At 43.4% G+C, this 10,361-nt stretch overlaps 1 protein-coding gene across 1 annotated transcript; it reads left to right on the forward strand.

Moving 5' to 3' along the window:
• Positions 1-1,378: 1,378 nt before the first annotated feature.
• Positions 1,379-7,417, forward strand: NYX (nyctalopin). The gene is made up of 2 exons (XM_043546375.1): positions 1,379-1,481; positions 4,257-7,417. The coding sequence occupies exons 1-2, from the start codon at positions 1,379-1,381 to the stop codon at positions 5,654-5,656; spliced, it is 1,503 nt and encodes a 500-aa protein (XP_043402310.1). The 3' UTR covers positions 5,657-7,417.
• The last annotated feature ends 2,944 nt before the right edge of the window (positions 7,418-10,361 follow it).

Raw genomic sequence — 10,361 nt, forward strand, 5'->3', positions numbered from 1 at the left:
AGTTCTAGGCTGATTTTTTTGTGGAGTGTGGGGGGGGGGGGGGGAGAGAATGCAGCAGATTGGTTTGTCAGCAATCCCTGTTTTGCTTTGGAGTTTTAAAGGACAGAAACGTTCTTCCAGCTCCGCTAATCCTCCTCTGATACAGAGGATTTTCCTGCTATTAAATGATAGCTTTGGAGAGGAAAAAATGCCAACTCTTCAGAGATGGACCAGTAGAACTAATGGCCAGGTCCAGAGAAGGATGGAGGATGCAGCCATTGCTCCGTTAGGTAAGTGATGTAACCATGAATAAATGAGTTATTTTATTAAGGGTTCATTGTGGCAGTTCATTGCTGGTTCAATAACGCTGCTGTGTAAAAGCATCTGTAGATCTGATTACGTGATCCGTCTCTAGCAGCCTAATGATTTTTCCTTATTCCCATCCATCTAGGCACATTTCAGTGGTTCACCTCATGTTAAAGACTTGGGCAAGCCCTTGCTGAAAAGCCCTGTGAAGAATAGTACAAAACTGAAGTGTGCACTGAAAAGGTCAGTGACAAAAATAAATAAAAGGAAGAAATCAATACGATGGTCTGAAGCTTAGGGGAGAGAGTTGGTTTAGAAAAACCTCTCCCTGTGGATTTCAATCTTCCTTTCTAGACACAGACACTATAATGGGATGATGATATATGTAAATGATAATGGACTGAAATGATCTCCGTTTCTTCCATCTACTTTTAGATCCCAGAAGTTTACTTGCCAGACCTGAAATGCCACAAGTGACTAATCAAGGTGATGTTTGTCATCATTTTAAATGGTGAGCAGTATTTTTATTTTGTGAAAGCCAATAGTAGTTTCTAGGATTAGACCAATCACTTTGAATGTTTTTGGCTAACTATATCATTTCAAACGTTGTCTGCTTGTGCTGCTGAAAACCCAATGCAGATAACTTGTAGGTCTTCTCATTCATTTGTGCAAATATTAAAGTTATTTAAAATAATGTTGCAGTTAAATTGAATTGAGAAAAAAAATTCTCCCCTCCTCCACCCCCCACTTCTCAATCTCAATCACAGAACCAGTTTGGTGATATTCTGAAACTGACAATATTTTTTCATTCTTTTATATTACACATATTTAATTCAACCAATATTACCACAGATTCTCTGTCTGAGCTGACAGGAGATAAAAGTTCCAGCCAGTATAGCTGCTTGAACTGTACCAGACGTAGCCCAAGGAGCAAATGTGTTTTTTTGGGGAAAAAAAAAGTTTTGAACAAACAGAGTTTTCCTGTTTCCAGCTGAGATTTAAACACATTCATCATTTTTAAAATGATTTGCATAATAACAGCATAAATGTGTCAGTGCTTTGAATACAGATCTGCTGTCAAAAGAGACTAGAAATGGGATCAAGGTGCAAATTCAGATTGGCAACTAGGTTTGGATTTTGCACCCTCTCAGAATTTGGTGGTGTTCAGATGAAGGATGTTAGCAGGACCCTTAACTGTAAAAAATAAGGGAAAAAATACTGCAAATCTTCTGATAGTGAGGTGTTCTGCGCTTTTTTTTTTGGGGGGGGGGGGGAGTTGTTGCTTGGAGGACATTGTCTTCTAAGGCTGGATTGTCCCCAATAATGGATTCAATATTTTATGCAGATTAGGGAGATTTATTTGTAAATAGACAACCTATTTGTGTTGTGAAAATCTGCTAGCGGTAGATCCACATTCAGCAGACCAACAAAAAAACTGCTTATTACTAGAATCTCATCAGACTAGGAAGTGGCTTGGCTTGACCTGAACTCAGATGTTTTCTTCAGAAAGTCAAGGGATTAGAGAGCAAACTGGGAGTCAGGAGAGCCGGGGTCTGTACTGAACTTGGCCACTGACTCATTGCATGATTTTGGGCATGTCACTTATTCTCTCTCGGTCTCAGTTTACACATCTTTGTAATGGAAATAATTAATTTAAAATGGCTGTTGTGTAACCGTGACTGAAATTTGTAAATCCTCCACCAGCCTTTACGATGACTTGCAAAGGAAAGTTTTCACTAGGTTTGGGCTTTTTTTCCTCTTCATAATTTACAAAGAGTCTGAAAAGTGTTTTTTTTAAACAATATTATGCTTATTTTTTACTTTGGAATTATCAGGAAAGTCAAATTAGGTCATCTCTTGTTTTGCCGGAGGAGCTGTAATGGAAGGGATTTGATTGCTGAATTAGGAAAGGACTTCCTTTATCAAAAATGTTAATTAGTTATTGCAGTTAAATGCGTGTTAAGAAAAACAAAACAAAAAAGAATTTTAAACAGTCTGAATAAAATTCCTCCCCCCTTTCAATTATTCTATGTTCATTGACTTGATTCTTGTAGTGTCACCGTTTTGCTAGTTCTCCAATTCCCACACAGCCTCCAGGGTAATTTCTAAAGTAAAAAACAATCAGAATTTTTTTTGGTGGGGATGCACCCTGCTCCCATGTCCAGGCTTTCTTTATACAACATAAGGGCTCCAATCCTCCAGAGACCCATATGGTCAGACCCCAATGCCTTCATGGAATCCCACTGACTTTAAAGCGTTCTGTCAGGCAGTTTGCTTTGCAGGATTGGGGCCCGAAGAAGGATTTAAAAAAGGCACAAACCCAATTTTAAAAAATTTCTGCACAGGTCACCTTGAAAAGGGACAGAAATGCTCAGAACACCCAGAAAAGCTTCAAACAACAATTTGATTTGTATAGGAAAGCCAAATAGTCTAGTCATATAGAAGATGGAGAGCTGCTGAAACTTAATCTTTTATAGCAAAATCACCACAAACAAGTGGTTGATCTTCCAAACCACCACACAAGAAGAGCAGGCAAAGGCAGCAATCACTGCACCATTAGTCCCCGCGGAGAGCAAATCTGGCCAGGCACCATTTAGTCTTGCAGCTTGCCTTTGAGGAATGGGCAGTCTCACCAGTGAATGCCCCTTCTGCTACTCAAGGGCCCAGCGTGAAACTCGTGAGGCTGGCAGTCCTGTGAGAGAGTTGGCTAGCAATGAGGAGGACACCTGGTTATTTTTTTTTTTAAAAAGTAGCAGTGATATGAGAGCTGATAAACTGCAACAGAAAAATCACTCAGCAGGTGACACCCTGCCAATGACAATGTCAAGAGCTTGCGGATGTTCTTTTTCATTCCAGTTGAACAGGAGGTGGGACACACCTTGGGAGAGCAAGTACAAAATGAAATCTGTTTTCAGTTCTCTCCCGAAAGACTGTATTTCTCAGACTTCCAGCTGTGTAGGCTTTCCCTTCACACACAGCCTCATCTGTCACTGCTTACACTGCCTCCGGTTCCTGCTCCTCTTGTTTGAGTGAAACCAGGGAGTTTTCACCTTCCTCATCACTGTACATCCTTTTGCTTGATCCTAACTACACAGCCAGAACGCCATGGCAGCCACACACTTGCAAGGCAGCCAGGGTGCTAGGAAATAGTAACCAATGGGTAGAGCAAAGCAAGCACAATACCGGAGGCTCAGAGCATCACCTTTAATATGGAATGTCTAGTCTGAGGAAAAATGTGTTTCAAAGATATTCCTGAACCTGCCTTTCCCTCATGTTTTTCCATCAAATCCATTGCAGGAATGGCTTTTTAAATACTACACTTTACTTTTAACTGCTGATAGTTCTCCTTATATTAAAGCACCTACCCAGGTCACTAGTGGAATAAATTTCAAAATGAATGGACTTATCCCAGGAAAAAGAGGCAAAACCTATGGACATTGCAATGCCTCAGACAACTAACCACTCCTCCTGCTAGCTGGCAAACCTGCTTGCAGTTCTCCCAAACAAACAAGCCAATCCCCCGCCCAGCTGAAAGACCTGCCAACCCCCAAAGCATCCCAGGCTCAGTCCCAGTGGGAGTACCTAGACATTAATTATGGTGATATCGAGAAAGACGTGACAGAAGGTGGAAACATTCCTAAAAGAATTTAGTAGGAGATAAATTCAACAGGATTATATAGGAACCGACAGAATTTGAGAGAGATTAAATCCATTATAGAATTCCACAGGAGGCCCTAGGGCAAAATAACCCTTCTTGAGTAAATTCTGTAGGATTCTTCCATGAGAGTTCCTGGTTCTCCTTTAGTGAAACTGTATTTTAATGGGTCATTATTAGCGGTCTGGCTAGATCTGAGGCATAAATTAGTCTTTTGGTCATAATTAACATTTACTAACTGCTCCTGTTTCTCTCTCTCCTCTTCCCCCCCAACCCCCCGTTATCTGTGTGGCAATTGTACTGCTCCCACCACCAGTCATTCTGTGTATCCCTCACATCCATGCTGCGTGGGCCTGCGTACGTTCCTGCCCTGCCAACTGCGTGTGCACCCAGGAGCGGAGCTGTTCCGTCCTGTGTGATCGTGCCGGCCTTCTGCAGATCCCCAGCGACTTCCCCTGTGAAGCCTCCTCTATCAACCTGGATAAAAACAGTATTAAATTTGTCTCAGAGAGGGCCTTTGGGACCCTGCCTTCCCTCAAATCTCTCTCACTCCAGCACAACAACATCTCCTTCATCACTCCCGGGGCTTTCAAAGGGCTACCCAGGTTGACTGAGCTTAAAATGGCTCACAACGAATACATCCGCTACCTGCACACTCGCACTTTCACTGCCCTCAAAAGGCTTGTCAGACTAGACCTTGCTGACTGCAACCTTTTCAACATCCCAGACAGGATTTTCATAGAGCTCCCTGCCCTTCAGGAGCTCTTCTGTTTCCAGAACAATTTCCGAAGGATCCCTGGAGCCATACGAGGCATGGAGAATTTGACCCATGTTTACTTGGAGCGAAACAAGATAGAAGCTGTAGCCTATAATTCTCTGCAAGGCCTCACCAGGCTGAAGTATCTTAACCTCCAAGACAACAGGATAAATGTCATTCATGACCAAGCCTTTCAAGATTGTCAGAAAATGGAGTATCTCTATCTGAATGACAACTTGCTTAGTGATCTCCCAGAAAACTCCTTTGATGGGCTGAGATACCTGAAAATGCTCAATCTTGGTGGGAACTTTCTCAGGAACGTGTCCAACACCTGGTTCCGGGACCTGGTTCAACTGGAGGTTCTGTACTTGGACCGAAATAGGGTCAACTACATTGAAGAAGGGGCTTTTGAAAACCTAACCAGCCTGGTCTCTTTGCATTTGAACAGTAACAACCTAACTACCCTGCCTTTTTCCGTCTTCCAGCCAGTCTATTTCCTGGGAAGGCTCTATCTTTTCCGGAACCCCTGGGAGTGTGACTGCAGGCTTGAATGGCTGAAGGAGTGGATGGAGAATTACAGACTTGTCAGGGATATTCCTTGTGTCTCCCCCTCCTCAGTAGCTGGTATTGACTTGGCGGACGTGCTATTTGACAGATCACCTGAAGGTTACTGTCTTGACCCAGTGGAGTTAAACGTCACGTCCTACAGCCCAACCCCGACTGAAGAGCCTCACTCTACCACAGAGAGCAAGTTCAGCAGCCTTATCTCCAAACTTCTGCTCCAGGAGGGCCTTCCCGAGGGGATGGCAAACACCTCTGAAATATTAACCAACACCACCCTGTTGGACAGGTTAGGTGATGAGGTTTCTTCAGGGGTGGGGGAATATGCTATCTCCTGCTCTTTCCACCTCCTGGCACTCATTACAGCTCAAGCAGTGATGGTTCTGCAGAGTAAATAACCCAAGGGCTGCCTCAAGCACGTTGCTATTTAAGAACTGAGTTTCTGTAGAATGTAGTCATTAGAGAGGAGCTGATGCTGCAGAGTTCAGATGCTGATCTGACTCCAAATTTCCCAGCAATACAGCGGGTGTTTGGGTCCAGGAGTTTGGTTTGGGCCCATCTTTGGAAGTAACTAATCTCCTGGAGGCAGGGATTTTATCTTTTTTGTGTTTGTAAAACCCCATGTACTTTGACAGAACATTATGAGACAGCAGCAATAATAATGAGTTTGAGCTAACTATTGTCTCTAGGACAGCAGCTTTCCTCCGCTAGATGTGAACTGAAAGGGCACCTTACTGAAGACAGCACTGCAGCATATATTCATTTAGGGCCAATCCTGATTCCCTGGAAGTCTCTGGAAAAACTCCCATTGATTTTCATGGGTGCAGGGATTGAACTCTAAACTGTGAGCCTCACCCATAGATCCTGAGACACATAATGAACCTGATCATCTGCTTATGGTGTTTTATGCTGATATAACTCCATTGACTTCAGTGGAGTTACTTCTGATTTACACCAAGGTGGGAGGAGAATCAGATCTATTCTATTCAACATGCACACCTGCTGCACTACGCAGTGTGCACAATGCCAAGAGGAAGGGGGGAAAGTGAGCAGGTCGGTAGCCCTGTGCTAAGGTCTGTGGCTTATCAGTCACACTGGAAATTGCATTTGGGAAGAGCAAGCCATTTTGACTGGGCCTACATTTTTCTCATTCTCCCACCGCTGCTCTAACATAGTGTTTCTCCATGACCGGTCTGTGGACCGGTGCCAGTCCCTGTGATCGCCCTGACGCAGTTTAGGAAGGCAGCAGGCCGGTTCCTGGTATCCAAAAGGTTGAGAGACACTGCTCTAGCACCTGTACAGCCTCAGTGGTGCTCGGAAGAGTGAGCACGCTCATGTAGAGAGGGCAGCAATGCTTTTTCCAACTTGTCGTTTAACCCTCCTCAGAGTAGATTTAGATGACACGGTGGCAAAACCACCAGTGGCCTGTCTATATTAGCCCTCCCACCTAATACCAGTGGAGCTGTGCTGGTGATAGACCAACAGTGGGGGCACCTGAAGAAATATGGCTCTAAAGCAGGCTTCCCAGACCTGGTAATTTCTTTGGGGCCTGTACGTGGGTATACAAACACAAACCAACCCCCCACTCTCTGGGGAGGAAAAAACTAAAAGGAAAATAGACAAGAGACTTTGGGGAATAAATGGCTGAATGATGGTGGGTAATACAGAACTTCACCACACAAAAACTAATTTTAGCAGTTTCCCTGTGCTTAAATCTGTGACTGGCTATTGCCGGGAAGAATTGGGGACACAGAGAGTTTTAAAAAGGGCTTAAAAATATGACTGATTCTGCATGTAAGTCACACAGGCCAACCACAATAGTTTCCACTAGGCCATTATTTAACAACTCGTTAGTGGTTGTGTCCTCAAGGAATGTGACCATTCCGAGTTAAACAGGTCCACTCCTCGTTTCTGCCGAGCCCCTCACAACTGAAAAGAGGCAGCAATGGATGTGGTAATTAGGCCACAACTTTATTCACTTAAAATATCTGGCAGTAAATTGTACAGTGCAGGTCACCATCCTTTCCTTAATCATTTCAAAATAATCTCCCACCCAGTCCCAGTGCTGGACCCTGCCGCCATCTCCTTGTATAAGGTAAAAGAGGACTCAAAGAAGTGGGGTTGGTTCCCTGCTGTTCCAGTCACAGGAGCCCAGTACTGTCCTTCCTCAGTTCCCTTAAAGAGAGCTAGAAAAAAGTGTGTGTGTGGGGGGGGAAGGGGACGGGGGGAGTCAGTTCTCTGCTGTACCAGAAAAGGGAACTCCAACCCCCCAACCCCTTCCTCAGAATCCTTAAGGGATGCTTTCTTTCAGATCTTTTTTCTGTCTGTTTTAGTGGGTGACTGGACCCTTCCATAATGCGTATGCGCACTGGACACCTGCCACAAGTTTTACCTACTAAAGGGTGATATTATGACTTAACCCCCCTACCCCACTGTACTGGGTCCCAGATCTTCTGTGAGAAAGGTGAAAAAAACCACCCTGCCTTGGCCACACTGGCAGTGAGGGAAAGATTCCTGCCCAGCCCCCAGTGAAAAAACGGGACTAGCATTATTTGGGGGGGAGGGATAGCTCAGTGGTTTGAGCATTGGCCTGCTAAACCCTGGGTTGTAAGTTCAATCCCTGAGGGGGCCATTTAGGGATGTGGGGCAAAAATTGGGGATTGGTCCTGCTTTGAGCAGGGGGTTGGACTAGATGACCTCCTGAGGTCCCTTCCAACCCTGATATTCTATGATTCTATTCTATGCCCACAAGAAGGTCATGAGGAAACCCAGTCCTCTTGCAAGTTTCATGGGAGAAATCATGGCCATTTAGCTCATGCAAAATGACTGTTCAGCTCATGAACTTCCAGCCCAGTTGGTTTCTAAAAGCAGAAGTATCCTCCTCCTCAGTAAAGTGTACCAGCCAAAACAGGGGTCTCTCGGGGCTTAATGATAACCTCTATTGGGCTCTGGTATTATCTACCCCACCTTTTCAAAGAAAAACAACTGCATGACAATTAACAGCCAGCAATTTCTGGTGGAGTGGTAAATATTCCCAAATTAAATCATGTTAGTGGAGGTAAACTCCTGATCTGTCTGTAGTTATATTCAATTTTTTTCCCAGTGAGGATGCCAGATGGTTTCATAAATGCCAGTTTGACCTGTTTGGTGCATTAAATTCAATGACTTTGGCTTTCCAGGCTATTTATGAATGCATTAATCTTCTTAAATGCTAAATTCATCTGTGGATTATAAATGGTTGTTTTTCAAAACCGTACCAGCCAAATGCTGTAGACTAAATTGAAGATTTCTTTAGAGGAACATTATTTCACCCCGTCACTGAAGGTTTATCAATAGAAATTTGACACAAGTTGCTAGTGCACTGGGCACAGGGGTTATTTTTCATTTCCTACAGATAGATATTTGTTGTATGAACTGAATATTTTTATCTTCTGCTCCAAGATACACAAAAACTGAAGGGCATCTTATTGTGCAATTGTTACAGGGAAGCAGAATGTACATTTCAAGTTAACTCTTGCTTCAAAAGTCTTTCTTTTTAATTCCGAAGAGGCAGGTTAAGCTCTGAATCTGAATCAACTCAAAGTTTATGATTCAGCTGTGACATCTGAGAAACAATGTGGGATGAGAAACAATCCACCACATACGACATTTTACTGCTTGATAACAACAGTTAGAAATTCAGAGTGCTGGGGCAGTGGTCTTAGTTCCTTACAAATTATGTAACCAAATAGTCTTACCATTCCCAGAAAGCTTTTTTCTGTAATAAATCTGTGGCTGCCTAGGAACTTTATAGCTGTTAATATGCCATACAGCGTTGCCACTCAACTTCACTGCACCACAGGGGCCAGAGCTCATCTTCTCCCAATTGAAAAGCCTACCTGAGCTAAGAAGCAATCGGCATGTTATTATCAGTATAGAACATATGACACACAGTTGAGCAGTTCTACTTCTGTTGAGAAGAGGCCATAGTATGTGCATGTACACACACAGGCAAATTCATTAACATGAAACAGTTTGACTGACATTGTTAATACATTTCCTTAACTCTGGCTGACTGACTTGGTGACTGTTAGGGGGCTTATTCCTTCACTCACTTACTACCCTGGTCCTTCTCGCATGAACAGAGAGCAACAATACCAGAAGTCCAAAGGTGCAAACAATTCAATATTTATTGGGGTGAACTTCCAGCAAGCATGATTCCAGTTTCCTTCCTTAGTGTCCCCATTCCCAGCTCTGACACCACAGAGACTTACACTTGTGTCCCTGTTCCCATTCCTGCCCTTAGCCAAACATGATTCCAATTTCCCCACCCCCATTCCCTGTTCCCATTTCCCCTCTTAGCAAAACATGATTCCAATTTCCCCACTCCCATTCCTTTCCCATTCCCCTCCTTAGCAAAACATGATTCCAATTTCCCAGTCCCATTCCTTGTTCCCATTTCCCCCACCCATACACTTCCTGATTGATTGCAGACTATATAGTAAAATTTGAGTTCTGCTTAGCTATACCTTAACCAATCATTTTCGTGAAATTTAACTAACCAATCCTAACATATTGTAACATGGATTATGTAACCAATTATATCCCACCACCTTAATTAGTTTACACCCAGCAAAATTAATTATACAGCAGACAGGAACAATCACAGAACCAGACAGAGATTATACAGACAAACAATAGCAAAGTGGGAACTATAATGACAAAACAATACAGAAGTGAGGATTTCACATCCCAGCTATTGATAAGTGAGTTCTTGCCAGACAGGATGCTATCAAACTAAGTTTCCTTTTACATTTTCTAGGCACTTCCGTTTCTCTGGAGGTGATAGGCATCATCAGGACAGGAGTGTATTCCTAACAGCCCAATAGCACCTTCTTTCAATGTGACTAGTTTGGAATGTGAGGATGTAACCGGTCGCTTCCCAGCTTATGGCTGCCTCTGCTGCTTAGCCAAAGGCCTTAGCCTAAGCACAGGGCCTCAGACTGTCATAGTAAGAGAAGGCCCTTATGCTGGCAGACAGTGATTTTGATTCTTTCTTTTATACCTCTATAACTAGCTAAGTGATAAGAATACACTTACATTCTTAGAGTACAGGCCTTTACA

The sequence above is a fragment of the Chelonia mydas genome, chromosome 1 (assembly GCF_015237465.2).
Source record: "Chelonia mydas isolate rCheMyd1 chromosome 1, rCheMyd1.pri.v2, whole genome shotgun sequence".
In the NCBI taxonomy this organism is placed as follows: Eukaryota; Metazoa; Chordata; order Testudines; family Cheloniidae; genus Chelonia; species Chelonia mydas.